Genomic DNA, 22,025 nt, shown 5'->3' with positions numbered 1-22,025 from the left:
GTATATATATATAATATTTTATATATAATATATTGTATCATAGATTATCTTATATTATATTAGATTGTATATTAAATTATATATTATATGTATTTTTTTAAGTTCATATATATATATATATATATATATACATTTATTTCGTATTAAGTTTTACACATAATTTTCATTTAAATAGGATCAATGCCATTTCCTTTGGCAATTAGCCCGTTGAATGTCTTTTAGAATTTCGACATTCGATTCGAGGATTTTTTTAATCGCGATGATCGTCTATCGCTATATGTCGTGAACAGCAAACAATAAGCATCATTGTAAACGGTAGAAAATGCGACAATCCAGATTTGTCTAATACACACAATGTGAAAATGATTTTACAAATACACTTTTTAGAATATAATTATTAAGTTCGAAATTACTATCATGGCTGTAGTACATGATGGCACATGAAAGTTTTAAGACATTACCCATATGGAAATTTTGTTTACTATAAACTATGTTACGTCAATTTAGTATAATTTATTATAATTTTTGATCATAATATCTTCTATCTTGAATTTTCATTTAAAGAATTAATCGCAATAACTGGAAATATATATATACTTATATATATATATGCGACATTTATTTAAAACTGGATATAATTTTACTTTTTGTCAAATGCAGTGTAACATTATTATTAGTGTCTTTCACATGTGATGTTTAATGGCCGTTTTGTATGCGACACATCATCATTATCATATCTGTAATGATGCGAATAGAATGAAGATAACAATATTATTGTAAAAATGTTTTAACAAATAATCAAATAAAAATCGAATATATCATGGTTCATGTATATCGATAATCGATTAACATACAAACAATTATTCAACGATATAAATCTTCTAACAGAGAGAAAAGAAAGTACAAAAGTGTTACACATATAATACTTTTAAGCAAACACGCTTCAATATTTTGTGTGTTAACTTATTAAAAAGGAATTCTTACGACGCTTATGTTATATAATTTTATCAACTTAACTGCAAAAATAATTATCCTATTATTATTTTTTTTCTTTTTCTTATTATTTAAAAATAAAAAATAATAAAACATTTAATAATTAATAATTAGTGCATCGAAGTTTGTTGAAAATTCATGAGGATTACATAAATATTTAAAAAATCTGTTGTGTTTTATCCCATTAGTTCGATAAAGGGATTCGGATCGTTTACAAACTCCGACTAGACACTTTGAAAATCAAATATATCGTAAAGGTACACATAGTATTAAGATTCTTTGAAGATGTGACAAGGAGTTTACTAAGTTAATAAATGAAATGTACCTACATCAAGGCACTGATTAGTACAGAATATAGTTTCTGTCATTCATGTAATATATATTCTATCGTCCATTATCTATTCTGTTCTTGTAATTCTACTTTATGTATCTTAAAGTGTTGTCAATTTTAGGATATATTTTTCTTTTTTAACCAACAACTATGTCAAATACTATACCTGCTTTTACGATTTAATAAAATCAAGCAAAATGCGAATTGGAACAAATGATTAGCATTGTTTTTATTCTCCTATCGTGTCTTGTTTTTTTTTTAATTATCGTTCTTCCGATCCCTTTTTCTTTCTACTTCTCGGCATCCGTTCTATTATAATACCACCCAATTACCATTCTTAAGTTTAAGTAATTAAACACACGTGATATCTTTACGAGATCTTTTTGTACGTGATATACTAAGTAAGAAGAGTAATTATTTTCATAAAAATAAAAATAAAAAGGAAGTAGATAAAGTAAAATAAAATAAAATAAAAGAAGATTCGATCACAGAAAATATATAAAAGGAAATAATAAAGTAATATAATTACTTTATTAAAAACAATGTTATATAAATTGCTAATTATTATTTCACTGAGTCTTTGTGCTCTTTTATCTTTAATCTAAACATCAAATTCAAATAATAGTTTTAATCCTTTCTTTTGTTTCCTGAGATAAAACTACCTCATAAAAATATTCTCTTAGCATTATATAATATACAATACCCTGATTTCTATGTGAATAACTTTTGTATTATAGCAATAACTATAATTCTTATTTACAGACATATGAAGACAACATTGAAAATAAGTACTTTCTTGTGGAATAACCAATCTTAGAGAGCTTTTACATGCTCACAAATAATTGTTCTCTCACTAATATGCAATAATATTAAAATTAACTGAAACTCTGATGTCTGATTAATGTAAGAAAAATAAGAAGTTAATGTTTCGAGATCTTCTTAATAATATAAACTAATTGTAAGTGAGGAAATATTATACTCTAACTAGTGAAATTCGAACTTTGTTCCCTATTATATCATATTTTAAACATTATAAATAAAATGATTGGTAGTGTGCGAAACTTATTATAAGATAAAAATACCAAATATATCCTAAGAATCTCATATCGGTCATAATTAAGTTTTCTTACGTATAATTTCATAACAAAATTATGTACCGATAAGATCTACTTGATAAAACGAGACGCGTCAGACAACAGAAAAACAGTACAGACGATAAGGCGATAGTTTCCTATCTCTGTTTATACTTTATCCTGTTTTTTAAATGCATCTATGTATAAACATATACAGTAGATTCTCTTATAACGCGAGTTATTCTTACAACGTAATTTTTATAACAATTTTATAATAATTTGTGACCACACTAGTTTATCAAGAATACTTTTAGTAAAAGAATTTACTCAACATTCATATTTCATTCTCAACATGCATATATCCTTAAAAAAATGTGAAATTATTTCAGGTAAAATAAAAAGAAAGATTTCGTATCACGGTATTTTTTATGATGGGAATTTATGCAACGCGTTATTCAGGAGTCTACTGTACATATATACATATACACATTATGCTTCTTCAACTATATTGTCTCGATTCGAAACTATTTTTCCGTTCTTACTAGGTGACTCGTTAAGAGGTTGAGAATCTTCTTGAACGGATTGCGGATACTTTTGATCAGGATAATTCCATTCTTGAATTTCGGCAGTGCCAAAGATTTGATATACGATATACGTACTACAAGCTACACACGTAGTTACTCCGAACACTTTTCTCCAAGCGTCGAGTGCTTGCTGTTGAGTAAATTATTCGATACAAAATTATCATAGAATTAGAGAACTAATGTAAAAAGAAATATGACATAAAAAAATATGTAATATAAAAAAAAATTATATTTACGCTTTCTTGAGTGAGCAGACCAGCTGCTATAGGTGATAGAAAACTAGCTGTCATGTGAATAGTTTGTGCGAATGCTAATACAGGACCTACGATAAACATACAATAAAAACTAATTAAAAATCTGACTCTCTGAATGTGTGTAAGTACAAACAATGAAAACTTACCGGCAAAATTTGGCGCTATGTCAACAATATTAGCCATTGCACCAGCATAGGAAGCAGTTATAAGTATAACAGCTATGAACCAAATGATTGCTACAAGAATTATATTACATCCCAGATATCCGATTAGAAGCACGAAAATTCCAGGAATCACTTGAGCTAAATAAATCGCAACGAAATATTACAAAGAGAAAAGGAATATATATATATATATATAATAAGATTATTAATTACTACCTATAATAATCTGCTTGAATGAAATGAAAACTTACATAACATCGTGAAAACTTTGCGAACATTCGTCAAAGATAAGATTTGTCGATTGACCAAAACATCGGCGACATAACAAAATACTACGGAACTCAGATAACTACAGATAAATGGCAATCCTGACAAAATGCCATTCTGAAAAAAGAATATGTCTTTATGTGATACAAATTCAATGCTTAAAAATATTTGATATGCTATTGAAGCTTTCCAGAACACCTACAGCCTGAATGCTAAATCCCAGGACGGTTTTTATATACATCGGACCAGAAATAATAAAAACATAATGGACCCATATTCTTCCAAAGGTTGTAATACCAATGGCCCAAGCTGGCCACGACATAAGAATCGATTTCCATGGTACGGGCATTCCCTTGAAAAAATGCAAATATTTGTAGAAACAAAATAACGTTTCCTTTTAATTAAGAATAGTACCCAAAATCTACCTCGCTCGTTCCCAAAACTTGATTGCCAATGCTTCCACGTATGTAACGTAGCTCCTGTTGAGAGATCCTTGGATGAGCGGCTGGTGTGTCAAAAGCAAAGAAGTACCAGAAGAGACACCATGTTAATCCGATGGTACCGGTCGTGTAGAAAACCACTTTCCATCCAAAATGAGCGATGATGAATCCGCACAACGGATAGGTCAATCCAATCCCAAAGCTGAACCCTGAATATAGATAATCTAGATGTTAGGAATGGCTCACCCCACGACCAGGAAGGAAGCTGAAACATGAGGCTTGTCGAATGACCTCGGGGCCCGGGCTCGTTTCACGATTAGCACGCACGCGCCGTCGATGATCTCTCCTGGATGATGGTGAGCATGAATCAACCCTGTAAAGCGATTCAACTAGAGACTTAATACGAAGGGACGAGGTGTGATGAATGATGAGGCTGTACAGTGGGACAATGAAACTTCTATACCTGAAAACAGTTCGAGCATATAATAGCTCTCACCGCTAAATGAGTAAACACTCGTCTTACGCAGAGACGCAACCCTGACGCAACCCTAACACAAATCTAATCGTATCTATGTTTTACGTTTAAATATGTTTTCAATATGTCGACATATTATATGAACGTTTTAATCGTATGTAAAGTAAAAATGTATAAACAAAAAATGATAGAGAACATTCTACGTAAAAGGTATACAGTACGTGACGATATAATACAGAACAATCAAAAGAGATCGATATAAGGTAATATCGTCTTTTTTTTCTTCTTCTTATTCTTCTTAAATAAAGTACAATATCTAAGAAAAAAAAAAAACATATTGATATCTATTCGGTCTGTGGTCAGTCTCTGAGAAAGTTTGAGTGAGAAGAATGATTAGAAACACGTGTCGAACGAATGTAGATTTTGGAAAGACAGAACTGACATGTAAGATAATGAGCGAATAACATTATACAACGTGTGCACGTAGAGTCCGGCTGATTCTACCAGCTGGAAGTATACTCGGCCTTTCTCATGCTGTTGAGTGGTCGCTGATGAGTATACCCCTCGGTCCGGCGAATGCAACCAACGTGTGGAGCTAAACCAATCAAAAAGATCAATATCAACGATCGTGACCATTGTCATAAAATAATCGTGTCTATATAAAATAATAAGACAGCATCGCAATCATTTACATATGCACATAATATATAAAATTTATCAATTTCTTGATCCGGACTTGAATTTTGACAGTAAATATAGTTTGCTGTTGCGAATAGCTTCTCATTCGAACTTCCGTACATTCCAGTCTGAAAGAAGTGTGCATTAGTATATCACGAGGGATTATAATCGTCAACAGAGATCAATATAAACAACGTATTATTGTTCTCCGCATATTATAAATGATTTGGGAAACATGATAAATCATAATAGTATTATATAATAATATATGATTCGATACGTATCGAAGTTTCACTGTAACACACAAAAGAACTTGTATTAGAGTGTCAGCTATCTGAACACTTACCTTGAAAGGAAGACATGAAACGAGATCGTTCTAACGGTGGAATCCAATGTCCAACCATGGCATACATAGCTGGCCAAGTTAACCCCTAGAAAAATATATCCTATGTTTTCGAATGTTGCCATATTTTTTCTATAAAAGAAACATTACAAATGAACCTTTTCGCTACAGTCATCTTTACTAGCAAATGCACTACCACGATACAGGGTAATACCTACACGAACATATTTAGCCCTTTCAATAGAACTACGTCAAGAATATACGGCTCATGAATTATTGTTTCTACTATACGAATAAGGTTCTACTGTACGTGTCTTCATTTAATATAAATAATAGATAAAGAAATATATAGATAGGATATTAAAATATATAATGCATGTAAAAAATTGTAAACTGTGACATAATATCAATAGGCGACTATAGTTAGCAGTAGAAGATAGTAAGTGCATGACGTTTGGGTGACTATAGTCATTGGTCGTATACTGCAAGCATTAGATATTGAATGACTATAATCATTGTGAGTACATAGCCAGTGTCAGATATTGACTGGTTATAGTCACTGTTAGCAGCGAAAAGGTTGATTACAATGATTCAACATACACTAGCGATTCCTTGTATACTTCGAAGACCTATCATAGCACCGTAATGAATTTCAGCAGCACTGGGCATAAGTAAACTGCAAATTGCAGTCAAAAGTTGGGATCCACCGAAGACGGTCTTTGTACCAAAATATTGAGTTAAAACGCCACCGATTATTTGCGATAAGATGTAACACCAATAAAAGGAGCCAAGAATGGCAGACTGAATGGCTGGACTCCAGTCAAACTCACCCTCTTCCTGCAAATAATAAAATGTGGAGTATACGATCGATAAAACCATTTCTTTATCTCTCTTACATATTAGAAAACATAAGATTATATAAAATTTCAAACGACTTCTGTTGAAGAATTTAAACTGTTATATTCAGCACACACTCATAAACAAATTTATATAAATCTTTTCTCTTATTTTTTATAAGAATTATACCTATACTTCGTTATATGCATGACTTGTCACATATTTTGTTAGTTTCTCTTACAAAAAGAAATCTATACGATCTCGTATTAAAATTTACAAAGTATAGAAAAAGCGTGATTTTATTACTAATAATTTACGTAAAACGTTTTAAATACGCAATACTAAAACTGATCTCAACTTACGTAAGTACTACGAAGTAAACGTGAACCTAGTCAATAGTATTACGTGACAATTCGTAAAGTATACGATCGAATTAGGTATCACGATAGGAAATAGATTCCTAAGTCTATTCCAAAGTAAAAGTTTGACGAAATTGACTATATACTAAAAAGATAATAATCGAAATAAGATTATTCTATACCTCCAGTCTAACAACGTTACTGCTGTTGCTGCTGTTGTTATTTTCCACGTGCGATAGATTCGCCGATTTGTAACAATAATGAGACGTATCTGTGGTGACCGTGGCATTCGAGATCATAGTTGGTTTTGCCATGGCCACCATTGTAAGATTAATGTCAGTCCTCATCATAAAAGAAACAAGAAACCCGGAAAAAGAAAGCATATAGAGAACAACTCGTGCTGGCACCATGTCTGAAACGTAAACACAAATGAAATGCGTTATCGGATCGTTCAAATTCTTTATTGAAGCAATTAAGAGAACAACGATTGACAGTATTTATACACTATTCAATTGAGTGCGAATCAATCAATCAAGAGAATTAAAAGAAATAAGTTAATATATAAGTAGTACATGAGCAAACTAAATTTCCAATGAATATTTCATTTTTATCTATCTTCACAATATATATATGTAAAACGTAAGTATGACTCCGCTATTTAACTATTTATCTTTTGACTAATTATATACGGTAACTATATTTTAAAGTAAAATAAACATAAATTATTTATACCAATGTTTATTGAAAAACCTTCTCAGGTGTTGCTTAAATGACAATAGTATCTGCTTACTATGATGATATCGTTATACGAACAAATCGATACCAACTATTTACATCCGGAATGTACTATTCAACGAATAAGAAGAATATTCTTTTATACGAATTATCGATCGTTTTACTAAGAAGAATAACAGTACTATGAAAAAGTAGTTTGCGTTAAAGTGACGACAATAGTTCAAGTTAATTATGCATGCGAATAGTTTTACATTTTCTTTGTATTTAGGAAAATATAAAAAGATAATAATAATATTATTATTAATATTTATATAATAATAATAATTCACGATATTTAAAAAAAAAAAAAGAAAAGAAATATATTATCATTATTATCTTACCTCCTAATCTCCGTAAACTACAAGTTGATCGTTTTTTATACATCCCGGGATCCTCGTATCTATGAAAGGAATACGTTCATATTTTAAAATATCCTTATATTTATACAAACACTACGTAATATTGAAAAAATATTACGTATCATATATAGTGATATAGATAACTTTTTTATCACAGTACATGGAATTTGTATTACGATTACATGTAATATTTACCTTGGTGAGTCTTCCATTTTTGTGGAGTAGTAAGTACAAATGGAATTTATCCCTTCTTAATTGAAAAAATAAGGATCTTCTTGGATTCTAAGAACAGAGAAAAAAAAGAAAAGAAGAAAAAATACAAATGAAATAATTATTTTGATTATCTTATTCTCTTATGATTTAGTAATTACGAACAATGAAGAAATAAATCATAAATAATTGTTTTCGTCATATTAACAAATCGAGAAAAACAAAAGAATCGTTTTGCGAAATATTGAAATTAAATGAGACACGTTCTGTTGTGTTTTCGTAAAGCGACTGGCGTAAATTGGTGCAACATAGCGTTCTATAGATATATAATTACTAATCATACATGCAGAATCTGTTCCTTTTTATGTAACTTCCGCCACAAAGCTTGAATGTCAACGATATCGTACATGTTAACGATAGAAGCTTCGTCATTATATTAAAATATTTATATATTATAGAATAAATATCTATATTTTTAACATAAATGAAATATTTATGTAAAGATAACATATTAAACCATTGTTTGGTTTCATTTTTAACTATCAAAAAATAAAATTAAAAATTAAAAATTGTTCATAAATTTGTAAATTTAATATAAAATATAACTTTAAGTAAAGTAATGATAAGACATATTGTAAAAAACTTTGTATGTTGTGCAATAGAAACCTGATTATATGTATAACTTATTATAAATATTCATTATATATGCGAACAATATTATTTTCCTGGTTTTATAATTACTAGATAACTATGTACGTACAACTACCACGATGTTGTCTGACTTAAAATATTAATTATTTAAATTCTTGATTGTTATTCAATGCAGTTTTTTGAAATTATACTTCATTTTATTTAATAAACGATAAATTGATTATGATTGCTCTTTCGAAAAATTTTTACTTGACCAACGAAAACAAAAAAATTAAAAAATACGATGCCAACAATGCATTTTATTAATGTCATTGTTATTCACTGACCTTAAGATCAATAAGGCAACGTGTATATCCCAGAATTTCATATCGACCTAACGACTTAAGAATTCCAACAAGCTATTCATACTACCACCCACAATCCTTAAGTTCCCCAACGAAAAAGAATGCGAACTTATTGTATTTCACCTGAGATCTATTAAAATTCATTCTATAATATATGAAAAGAAATAAAAAAAAATTAAAATTGAAATTAAAATAACGAAATGTAAAACAAATAATACAAAATATCGAAATCAATTTCTTAAAGAGGTTATCTGATAATATACTTATAAAATTAATTTACTCTAAACTCGTTATGGTCACGCTTGTTCCTAGTAAATGTATTTATGCAAATGCTACTGACAACACCTGTTGCTAATCCTATGAAACATTATTAAAAGATCGATCAGTCAATTAAAATGAATTCAAATCAACATAATTCTTATAACAATATCTTTTGAAAGTATAAGAATATCTTGAAACTCAAGCATATTTCATATTCGTTACAAATAAGAAATATGCATATCGACACTCATTACAAAAAAATGCATGAATATAAATACAACAATTATTTGTATGCGTATGTACGATGACTAACATTTTTTCTTTGTGTATGTATTATGCACGTATGTAAATAATTTGTTTTCTATTATTTCTAATATTGAAATATTTCCTTACCAATGTGTGTGTGATCACAGATTTGTCCGTACAAAAAATACCGAAAAAGAAGGATTAAATCAAAAATAATAAACGAAAAACAATCCCGAAATAATTCAAATAAACGATGACACAAATTGTTCTGAATCAACTGTCGAGAATCAAAGTCCTATCATCATGGTTTTCTTCTAGCTGGATGACGAACTGATTTTTTTTAACAAGATCAACGACATGGTATACACCCTCGATGGAAGAAAAATTCGATGCACTCTCGTCGCATGTCGGTACTGAATGTCGATTGAACACCGAAGAGATGCCTTCTACTTCTTCTTCTTCTTCTGGTTTTCCAATCCCACCGCCACCGTCTTCTTTACGAGTCGCCGACCGCCTTACGGAATAATATAATGATAGATAGTGGAAGAAAAAAATAGTGGGGGGAGTAAAAGAGAAATAAAATATTAAAACACGATAATCAAAATCAGACTCGTTGAAATTTTCATATAAGTAGAAAAAATTGAAACAAGTTCATACATTAATAACTATTGTATTATATATATGCATATTTTGTAATTTTTATAACAAAAAATTACCATAATTATTATATATTGTAATATGTATATAGTATGTAATGGTTCCAATCTCACTTCTATAAATAATTTCGAATATTTTACGATCAGAAATTTTATGTTCCGTGAAGTTTTCTTGATATAACTTTATTCTTGTTAACACTATTATGACGGTGCATAAGTATACTGTATAAGTAACATTATTTTATCTATTTCAGAAAAGACTGTTCATTATTGCTAGGACCATTCACGAAAATAAGGCACTTATTACATAAAATTATTTAAGTTTTCTGTCTATACACATTACTTGTTAACATTGAAATATTGCAATAATACAATTTCAAAATAAGAAATTCTCTTCTTACTTTTTTCATTCATATAAAACTATTAACACATTTCAAATTAATTGTTTCCCCAAGTTATTTCCTTTCGCATTCTTGTTTTAATAGAATCAAACAATTTTTATCTAAAAGAATTGAAAAGAAGAAGAAGAAGAAAAGAAAAGTCATCTATATAGATAATAGGAAGTAAGTTAATTAAAAGATACGCAACAACATATCGCGTTAGAAATAAAAATATAGTTCAATTAGAAAAATTAACAAAAAATTAAGATTCCATGGATTATGATCGATTTTCTTCAATATCTTTTTTAAATGTTTCTTAGAACGACAATATATAATTCTTTCATTAAGTAATTTATTATCAGAAGTATAAGAGAAACACGTACCTTTATTTCTCAATTAATTTTCTAAAAGGTAATTCTATCTTCCAAGAAACTTTATTAGCATGATTTGCGGTTTCTTTTTTGCAGAATACTAAGTATATTTTAATGAAAGTATATTCGTTGCTATGTCCAAATCTCATGAAACAAACATAATACTTATTATTCATTCATACTACATTTTATTTTTACGAAAAGTTTAATAATCTAGCAATATTAATTCAGTATTAAATGATACGATTATTTTTGTATAAATTTTCAACCAATTTTTTACCTACATAAGATTTAATTCATTACTGGCATATGAGGAATTACTATTTTTTCGTCCTCTATGATCACATAAGATCATAATTATGTGTCGATTATACATCAACTAAACATTAGTATGCTAGGCTGTTGAAAATTACCATCTTTTTACAATTTCAAATTATAATTAACTATTAATTTTTTTAATTCATTACGTTTTACGTAAATACATCAGATCGTACATTTCATACGTATATATATATATGCATGCATATATGCATATATGTATATACATGTATTTATATTTATTTCTATTCTTCATGTATACTTCTAATGATGTAATCCGAAACGATGAGTATTAATTCGAATACAAAAAAATGACGACATTTCTGAGTACTCCGAAATTTATTTAAATCTTGCAATAGCTTTCGAAAACCTAATCTTTGTATAATACGATTATCACAAAATTTTTATAATGATAATTCTATTTGTGACTTATTGTTTGTGCGAAGTTGTTTTCACATTAATTTTCGGCAGTTGCTATGATAAAATTTAAGTATCGCGCGAAAATCAATATGAAGAAGGAGATGAGGGTTGATATCTTCATTTAAATTCCTAATATCTATCACATTAATCATTATAATAAGTTGGATTTTTTCCATTAGATTTTTTGGTGATCTAAAGTATACTTGATAAAATTGAACATAGAGTGCTTTGAGAAAATCTGGATTCAACAAGAACGTCGAGAATAGAAAAAGTTTAGTCACCACTAATCTAAATATTAACTTCTAAATGACGTAATCAATTGACAAAAAATATCAAATTGAACATAGTAATGGTTTCGGAGATATGAGCGGTCAAAGTTTAAATACGTAAGCAATTTGTAAATACCCAAAACGTAACAGTTAAAAAGTTACGTAAATAAAGGCAACAAGTATCGAAAAACGATTGAAAACAGAAAAAAAGAAAATTAAAAGAAGAAACAAACCGCTTTGTAAATTAGTACTTTGACGTGTATTATAAAAATAAATTACAATATACCTAAATTTAATTCTCTCTTTTTTCACTCCTAAAAGCACCATATAGTGTTGATATTGGATTAAAATTTAAAACTTAATATTTGTTATTCGGTTCAGAATTAATGTACGCTTAGAATTTACGTTTTTGTAGATTTATCATGCATCGCGAGATTCATTTGCTGATTTTAACAATTTCGACTTTTAATATCTCTGTAACTATTCTTACGTTCAACTTGACATTTTTCTAAATTAATATATTATCGTTAAACTAAAATTCGGTTCAATCCGTAAAAACAGTCAAACGAAAAGATTTTGAGCGTATATTCTTTCTTTTTATGTTCCATCTTTTTTATCAAAATACTTGTCAAGGTAAACTAATCTCAACAATTTGATTATATTTAATGATAAATTTTAAATGGTCAAATAACTAGATAAATTATGATTAGATATGAATATTTATACAAATAAACTTATAGCAAAAATTCAAAAATCCTTATGATTAAAAATAACATACATATTAGACATTACCGCGAAAAAGGAAAAAGATAATAGTAGCCTCTTGAAATGATAACATCTATTATTTCGTAAGATAAAAAAATTCGTAAGCTTGTATAGGAAAATGACGTGGCACCTAATAATTATATACTACGTCGTGGATAAAAATATAATAAATCGCATATTGAATTTTAAATTATTGTACAAAAAGTATTAATTACAAATTCTCATGTTTGTTTTCTGTTTTTTTTCCCCCCTATTATAAATGGTGCAAATCGAGTGTAGGATAATCATGCAAATTATTGATACGTCGACACTAAACAATTAAAAGATAAACGCATACTTGTTTACATATTTATTTATCTAAATCTATCTCTATTTATTTATTCATTATTTGAAATAATGAAGAAAAATCAATGATAACAAAGACAGAAAAAAGAACAGGGAAACAAGAAAGAAATATGATCAAGGAAAAACTTTAAATAATTTACTTCGAAATTAACTTAAACTCGATAGCAATTAACTTATTTGATGAAAAGAATTGTACAAAAAATTCATTGCAATATTCTTCCTTTCCAAATACATTATAATCATTAAAAGTACACAAATGATGACCAGATGAATTTTCTAATGTGCTTAAACAAACTTTTTGTCAGTAAATTACTCGATTTCAGCTAAGAACAAGTTTTGCGGTTAACTTTAATTATTCCGTAGTTGAGCTTATAAAAATCGCAATCAAGATGATCACACGACTTAACTAATGGAATCGTACACTGTGAGTCAGCACAAAAGTGAACACGTGATTGTCCAGTACACGTATGAATGTTTTATCTATGGATTGTAAATTTTATTTGTATTATATAATATATATGTATATTATATAATCTATCGGATGAACTAATAACTATTATATTACCATATTAAATGTGTAATGACAGTGGACTAAGAAAAATTGATTCTATAATTTGTCTTACAATATAATTAATATCAATATACAAGAAATCATATGTAGTATCAACATATTTTAATTGTTTCAACAGCCAATTGACTGTAATTATCGATACAAATATCTCCATTATTTTTCGTTTTACGGAAGAACTGCTGAATATAAAGATTTTATTTTTTTTACGAGATTTAATAATCATTGATATTTTTTGAAATGAAATTCTACAAATTTTCGTTTTTGTATGAATAAACTTCTCCTGACATTCTTGATAAAAAGAAGGTGTCAACATACGAGAACAAAAAATGATTAATTCATAAGGTAGTTGTGAAACAAAAATAACCTAATAAAAATTAGTAATATATATTTATTTATTTTGTAAAGTTAGAAAATAATATCAAAAAGAAAAAGATAATTAGTGCAAAGTAAGCATTTTAAGAATAATCATTTTTTTTTATGCACTTGCATTTTTCTTCTGTAAAAAGATAATGAAAATATTTGCAGTTAGAATAGTTTGAAAACCATTTAGAATATTTCTATATTATATAATATATATATATATATATAGATTCCTTCGTTAAACGTATATAACCTCACGTGAGAACGAAGCAATGCAACTTGAAATGAAATAAAATGAACAATGTTGTTTGTTAAGCTATTTATGCTGTTTACATAACGGTAATAATGTAATAAATACAAGGAAAAAAGAAAGAAAAATTGTTTTTATGTAACTGCACAATCCCTATTTATTTTCAAAGAATAAACTACTACTTGAAGACTTTTAATCGCCATTAAATGAACGAACGTGAAAGGGTTAAGCACAAATACAATCACCAACAGTCGGCTAGAGTCATTGATTTAAAGCAAGGTCAATATTTTGCAACAAGATTCAAAGCAGACCTTGCGAAGTTAGCTCCGAACGTTTTCTAGCCAGGAATTTCTACGAAGCGAAATGGCCAAAGAATGAGAGATCGCATTGCGTCATCGCAAAATATCTTGAGTTGTCATCATCTCTCCCTCTCTCTCTCTTTTTCGAGAGAGAGAGAAAAATAAATTGCTTGCTCCCTTTTCGCTCAAAGATTCGTGACACGACAAACGGAGGATTAAAGATGGACGACCAAAAAGGGCGAGTGCCAACGATTCGACCTTTTCAACTTGAATTTTTACTTTTTATGCCGATACAAAACGTTCATTACAATCTGAACATATATGAACAAAATTAATCTTACATTCAATGAAATAAACAACGAAACGTGTTTTTTAACAAGCAAATGCTCACAATGAACAAAGTATATTTGTTCATTGAGAAAATCTACTCCTATCTACACATTAAAAACAAAATGATATTTAACGATACTATGTTAAGAGGGTGCAGTGCATAAAAACAATAGCTTCTTTTTTTTTAAATATCATCATCGACACAATAGTAACTGTTCACAGAAAACATTACGTATCACATATTCATTATAGACACTAATTTCTATATCTAAATGAACTATATGTAAGTTTTCTTATATGAACATTTATGCATTTCAATATACACAAATGCTTATATATCTATTGTAATAACTACCTGGTAAATGGAATAACTGAGAAGATACTATGGAAATGTATTGCTTAATAATAAAGAATATGCAGGTATGATAAATAAAATATTGAAAAGGAAAAAGTAAATTATTAATAATATAAGAAAACAAATGAAACTCACTAACTTTCGAAGAGTTCCAGCGTTGGACCGAGAGTTCGGACGATATGTTCGACCTCTTCCGCGACGACATTTTCGTCCGTTTCGTTCTTTCACGGCTTGTATGTACGTGGCGAGAAGAGAGCGGAGGGGGCACACGTGTGTACACTCGCTCGCACGCGGAACATGACTCCCGTGCCGGTTCCCCCACTACTCTGGGTGCCCTTCCCACATTCGATCGCAAGCGCAGTGCATGATGGCGCTGCGATTGCACTTTAGGAACGTATCTTGAAAAAACGATTCCCCGAGCTAATTATAATAATTTATTCATATTTCAAAGTTTTCAACAAATTTTTTTGTAAATACTTTCAAGATCGTATTGTGCTGTCCGTATTAATATTAAATATGATGCACTTGAATGGTTTTTAACTGATCTGACCTTACATACACGCGACATGTTTGTATGATAAAATAAGTCTCTATAAATAATACACAACGAATCGATTAACAAAAAAAATAATAATAATATATTAATACGAATGTTGTGTATTGGTCAATTTGATATCGGCTTTATTCTTATACGAAATATCAGAAACAATAATTTGATGATACAGCTCATCATCACGTGGGCTGTACAAATATGCTTGGGCATTTAATTTTTGCTTTATCCACTCTTGACCATATTGCTATCTTTCACTGTCGTGTTTTACTTATACACAAGCATTTCTTTTTACACACAAACGATATCAAAACACACTGGATACACTGAGAAATGTGGTTACGATTAATGAAACACAATGCAGAGATTTCATTATAATCGATCGTAGGATACTGCGTCGTCTCATGGTTCTAACAGTAACGTATCTAACATTTGTAGTACTCGTTCTTGTACAAAGTAATTAATTGATAACATATACCAAAGATTCTCAACTTTAAATATTTGTTTATATGTAAAAAATAGTTGAGAATCGTCGATAAATATATCGTAATGAATGAATTTTGGTTATTTATTAATCTAGAAATATCCAGCTTCCTTTGTCTTGGATCTTGTACAATTGCATGAAAAGCTATTTTTAGTTGAATATCGATAACATCGCTTGACACATACATAACCCGCCAATAAACTTTCACGAATATCATCATATGGAAATTATTATTTCTAGGAAAATAATTTTTATGTGTTGCGTATAAATGACATGAAAAAATTTCTTTATATATGTGTGTAACACTCATATAAACATATATCGTAAGCTTCAACATCTGTACAGTCATATCTTATATGGGTCAAAGACGATCAGATTGTACAATACATACATATATAATATATACGAGATATACTTTTACTTTTCGTAATTCAGTTACACGAGATATGTAAAAAAGATTTGAAATCCGATTCATTAATTTATTGTATGTAACTAAAATCTAAATAAACAAAATGAAACTGCATTTTTTGTTTATGTACTATACATTCTATGCATATATTTACATATATCGAACGCAGACTGTCATCGATTTTCATGCATCCATTTAATTCTCTTCACATTTAGAGCCTATTTCAAATATTATCACCGACAAACGTTACTTTTGGTTAACCTTAAAAAAATTATTAACGTAAATATTATCAAATTCATCTTTGATGAACGAGATCTTACGTAAGATGAGTCAGCCGGCAGATTCAACAGAAAATTCAAAAAAGAAACATCAATATGTTACTTCGCGTAACAGCAAACACAAGTATTTTTGTTTCATATCTTTGTATTGGTTTTATAAACATATATTAGATAGTAAATATCCTGGTAAAAAGAAAAAATAAAGAACAGAAAAGAATAATATCTTCAAATTTGTATCGTTTGCATAAAAAATAAAAATTTTCTTTTAACACGCAGAATACAAAATTAATTAACATTCAATTTCTTCAGATTAAAAAGCGTACCATCTAACTCATCTTACATATCGATTGCTACTGATAATGAGAGATTAGATACTAAAAATATTGATCAATCAGAAAAATCTAAAATCATTTCTAATCCTGGCACCTCGTGGGCAGATATGAATAAAACAGTACGAATGATTATTTACTCCAAAGATAATATACATACTTAAATGATATAATCAAAACATTTCTGGTATTCACAGAATTCAGGAACGTGTATTAGCGGTAGACGATTATGGACAAGTAGCAATAAATATGTTGAAAAATCTTCGAATGTTCCAGTACATGTAAATAACATCATTGAAGAAGGTATTGTATGAATTATCGTTAAAAAAACAAAACCTTTGATACCTTTTTCTAATAAATAATATCTAAAAATAATGATGGATAAAATTATCGAAGAAACTATGAAAAAGTCAATGTTCAATGATTTATAGAAAGCGAATTCATAAGCATGGTGACGAAACAATTGTACCTGGCTGAGTCACAGATGCAAAAGATGCAAAATCTTCTTTCAAAGGCGGAGGAACGATTGCAAAACAAAGATCAAGAAATCGAAAGATTCAAACGGAAGGTTCTTTAGCCGTGCTTTAGCCGTCTAAGAATAAATACACATCTTACCGTGGGATAATGTTCGACGTCACATAATTTGGCTCAGGTGAAGGACTTGGAGATCAAATGCAAGAATCAAGAGACCTTTAGGAAGAAGGAACAACAACGAACAGACCAAATCAACAATTCGGAGTACCTTTACAAGCGATGCCTCCTACTCGAACAAAAAATCTTTGAAATGGAGGTTCGATACGATTTACTTTCATTTTTTATAAATACACTTGTTAAAACTAAAATTATTTCGAAACGACAAAAAAAGAACAGAATGATCTTATAAAATCCATCGATATTAAATTTGGAAAATTATTTCTTGCTTCTAAGTACTCTCTGTTTGCTAATTGTCCAATATTTTAGATACAAAATTTTAAATATTAAAATACTTGATCCCTAGTCTAAGAAAATATATTTTGTCGATTAGAAATAACATAAAAATATTTTCTTTACTTATTATACAACTTGCAAGACGCGTTAATTAATTTATTAATATATTTAGTCAACAAAATATATTGCATCTGTTCATAAAAAACAATCGGATTGATTTTGTAGAAGTTCTTAGCCGATTATGGATTGATTTGGGTTGGAGATAACGACACTTCAACATTAAATAGTGAATACGCTATTGAGTAAGTCCATTAATAAATAAATTGTCTATGACACAAATAACCCTTCAAATTAATCAGCAACTATCAACGAGTTTCAGTAATTACATAGAGACTTATTATGAACAACTTATCGCTAACATCGATCAATTAAACGTAGCCGCAGGAAAAGGAGAGGTTTACGTACATCATAATGAAAAAGGTAGTGGAGCAAGTTTCAAGGTAAATGAATCATCGATTTGTCATTCGAAAACTTTCAATTCAAAGTTTTCTTCTTATTTTATTTATTTTTGATTGATGCTATACGAAAAAAAAACTTTGATCTTATTTCGTAACTCAAAAAGAAATTAATTGATTGAAATGAGCATGTAAGCAAGTTTCTTTTCAATAAATTAATTTCAATATTTATCTTTTAAGATGCAATCCTGCGTATCCTTGAAATTTTACAAGAACGGAATGATCGTCCAAGGTGGTCCTCTACGTCTTTACAACGATCCAAAAACAGCTTCTTTCATACGTGATATCCTCGATGGTTATTTCCCATCCGAGCTACAGGAAACCTATCCAAACGGTGTTCCTTTCAAAGTAATTTATTTTTTCCGTATCTCATCGGTAATTTTATTTTTGATTTGCTCTCTCTTAAAGTATTTACTAAATATTAAATTATATAGGTCGAAAATCATAGAACAGAAGTTTATACAAACGACGTTAATATTTTTCCTGGCCATGGTTATCGATTAGGAAAGCAAACGTCGAAGGATGGATCATCGTCGATTCACCTTCGTAATTCGAAAATTTTATCGAGTCCTTCTCGTCAATGTAGTCCAAGGAAAAAAGATAATCCATGCCAAATTGAATTTGCTCCTTCTTTCACCACGAGGTTTTACAAATTTCGTTTATAAATAATTCATCGTTGAAATGATAAATAATAAATCGATGTTTATTTATAGATCATTGAAATCAAAAAATTCTACAGAGTCTCAATCAATCGATATAGTTTCATTGAGATCTCAAATTTTAGCATCACACAACAACGTCTGTTCGGATTCTCATCTTCAATCTCACATTAATGCTGAATTAGCTTTGAGTAGTCGTAAAGAAAAAGTACAAAATAATAATTGTTATACATATAATATAATCAAATTATGTGTGTGTGTGTGTGTAATCCTTTTGCATCTAATTTTAATCCTTGGTTTCTTTTTTTACAGCGAGATCTCGCAACTAAAAATACCGAATACGATTTATCAGTAAGAGAAAGGAATTCTAAATCGACAAATATTTTAAGATTTCCGACTAGTAGACGAAATAATCAACGTTCTTCCTTCGATAGATCTTCTTCAAAATTATCACCAATGTAAAGAAGCTCGCTTCCTATATTAAATTACAGGTTATTAATTAAATAAAAAAAATAAGAGATATGATATTTCTTAGTCGTTTAGAAAAAATCAACGATCGATCTCGAATTCGATCAAGATCGGCAGGTATATCAAATCGTCGAGTTAATGGATCGAGTGTTTATAAATCAAAAGCATTATCCGAAGATGAAGCTAGAATGTCTGTTAAATCTTCCGAATCGAAATCGCCAAGAAATCCTCGTATTACTAAATCAGCAACGCATGCTAGGAAGTCAGCTGTAAAATCTTTTTTCTTTCTAATCTACAACTTCTCATTTTATGATTATTAGATCGTATCGTATCGTCTTACGTGTTTATATGAAATCAATATTAATGAGATCATCGTTAACTTTCAGCCTCCTATCTTGTATCAGATTAACGAGCCCAGTGGAAAATCTGGGGAGCTTCGTTTGAAGGTAAGATCATTAAATGGTGGCACTGTTTATCTCGTTCATTTATCTGCAGACGATTCCGTCGCTAGACTTTACGAATTGTTGAATGAAGCTTTACCCGCAACTTGGCACAAAGGATACAAGATCCTCGTTAGTGGGTACGATAGATTTTCTATTAAAATACCTTAATTATTTTTATTTAATTTTCGAATTAAAATCCCTTTCACAATGTTTTATTTCTTTCCCTTTTTCCTCGATAGATATTCACCAAAACGATTAGAAGAATTAGGTTCTTCCTTGAAAGAATGTGGAATTACACGTGACAGCGTGCTTCATTTAGTTAACATTAGATAAATAATATTTAATTTTTTTTTTCACACGATTATTAATATTATTATCAAGTGTAATATTAATTAAACGATGACGATACAATACTATCAATAAATACAGTATTCTTTGTGATAGTATACATATAATATAGTTATATTATAATAGATTTTTAAATAATTAGATTTAATTTTTAGTATAAATCCATTTCCTTTTCTGCGTGTTTGATATATTATTTTAAATTTGATATTTATTTTTTTTGTTAAAAACAATATGCGATATAGAAAAAATTCCATGTACTTTGGTATGCATTTTTCTATGCAATTATTTTCTTATTTTACGACATACTTTCTATAGGTATGGACTTATAATGATCAATTTTTATTGTCTTGCTTAATAAAATATATATTTCGACAATTGTTATGTTCCTATATACTATTTTTAACTATTCGATATTTTTCTAGAATAGATAGAAAAAATGCAAAATTATTAAGGCCATCAGAGCTACGAAGCTTTGCGCATAGTATATTGCGCAGCAAGTCCGCATCAGTGGCGACGCAGTGGCAAAGCAGTTGCATCGCAGGGGAAAAGCAGGGAAAGGCAGAGGAAACGCCATACTGGAATGTGTCAGTTGTTCCAGCGCACTGCATCATCTATTTTAATCCAGGTAATTGAAAAATATTTTACAACTTTCTATTATACATCAAACGATAGCTACAGACAAGATTTTCATACGTGAGTGTTTTCAAAACGAGATATTAAAAAATACGGGAGATATAATCATCGATGTATCTCAGTTTCGCGCCTAAACTAACCAATGGTACTTAATACACTAATGTAATTTTATTTTTTTTTACTTTTCTAGGTTTCTATGCATTGGGAGAGTGCAGCAGAAATACATATACTCAGTCAAAAAATTGTGTTTACTCTTTTTTATCTTCATATGCATCCAGGTAAGCGTTATTCTTTTTTTAACCTATATAGAAAGAGTAAGAACGAGAGTAAGAGAGAAAGAGAGAGAAAAAGAATATAAAACATTCACCTACAGACAATTATGAATTGGTGTGTATATTTCCAGGAATTTCTCGAGGTGACAACAGAAGAAAGACACCCGAAACAAAACGTAAACAACCGAGCACCGAGCATTCGATACTTCTAGAAGATATACACAAGGAGATCTCCATTTGCCCTCCGTCCTTCAACGAGTTAAGATCTAGCGAACGTGACGTATTAAACTATTTATCGATTTTATTTCTAAAGTTATCTAACGTATAACTCTTCTACAATCTAATGTTAAATACTTTAATAAGTTTTTCATTAGATAG

The 22,025-nt window shown here is 29.2% G+C and overlaps 2 protein-coding genes across 5 annotated transcripts in view; one reads left to right on the top strand and one right to left on the bottom strand.

Annotated features, from left to right (window-relative positions):
- Positions 1–809: 809 nt before the first annotated feature.
- LOC106787685 (sialin) lies at positions 810–16,294 on the bottom strand. Of its 4 annotated transcripts, none has more exons than XM_014750258.1 (13): positions 15,468–16,294; positions 9,791–10,157; positions 8,127–8,213; positions 7,914–7,972; positions 6,981–7,210; positions 6,203–6,439; positions 5,606–5,690; positions 4,092–4,315; positions 3,869–4,018; positions 3,651–3,783; positions 3,382–3,537; positions 3,218–3,303; positions 810–3,111 (listed from the first exon to the last, which is right to left on the bottom strand). In XM_014750258.1, the coding sequence occupies exons 3-13, from the start codon at positions 8,141–8,143 to the stop codon at positions 2,887–2,889; spliced, it is 1,602 nt and encodes a 533-aa protein (XP_014605744.1). In that variant the 5' UTR covers positions 8,144–8,213; positions 9,791–10,157; positions 15,468–16,294; the 3' UTR covers positions 810–2,886. The 4 variants fall into 4 exon arrangements, with proteins under 4 accessions (XP_014605744.1, XP_014605743.1, XP_014605741.1 ...); XM_014750257.1 differs by having other exon boundaries at positions 15,472–16,294; XM_014750255.1 differs by lacking the exon at positions 9,791–10,157.
- Positions 16,295–17,100: 806 nt separating this feature from the next.
- LOC106787680 overlaps positions 17,101–22,025 on the top strand; it is a 9,793-nt gene continuing 4,868 nt past the window's right edge. Inside the window, exons 1-17 of the mRNA XM_014750248.1 lie at positions 17,101–17,177; positions 17,363–17,504; positions 17,580–17,685; positions 17,814–17,950; positions 18,035–18,172; positions 18,535–18,611; positions 18,689–18,809; positions 19,005–19,172; positions 19,259–19,467; positions 19,538–19,691; positions 19,796–19,941; positions 20,019–20,220; positions 20,338–20,531; positions 20,634–20,712; positions 21,203–21,367; positions 21,566–21,653; positions 21,779–21,922. Coding sequence (XP_014605734.1) covers positions 17,101–17,177; positions 17,363–17,504; positions 17,580–17,685; positions 17,814–17,950; positions 18,035–18,172; positions 18,535–18,611; positions 18,689–18,809; positions 19,005–19,172; positions 19,259–19,467; positions 19,538–19,691; positions 19,796–19,941; positions 20,019–20,220; positions 20,338–20,531; positions 20,634–20,712; positions 21,203–21,367; positions 21,566–21,653; positions 21,779–21,922 — 2,347 coding nt within the window. The remainder of the gene's footprint in view (positions 17,178–17,362; positions 17,505–17,579; positions 17,686–17,813; positions 17,951–18,034; positions 18,173–18,534; positions 18,612–18,688; positions 18,810–19,004; positions 19,173–19,258; positions 19,468–19,537; positions 19,692–19,795; positions 19,942–20,018; positions 20,221–20,337; positions 20,532–20,633; positions 20,713–21,202; positions 21,368–21,565; positions 21,654–21,778; positions 21,923–22,025) is intronic.

This window comes from Polistes canadensis, unplaced genomic scaffold (genome assembly GCF_001313835.1).
Source record: "Polistes canadensis isolate GaletaPanama2010 unplaced genomic scaffold, ASM131383v1 scaffold_110, whole genome shotgun sequence".
Lineage (NCBI taxonomy): Eukaryota > Metazoa > Arthropoda > Insecta > Hymenoptera > Vespidae > Polistes > Polistes canadensis.
Note: the sequence above shows the minus strand (reverse complement) of the source record. Positions and strands in the feature narration are given on the sequence as shown.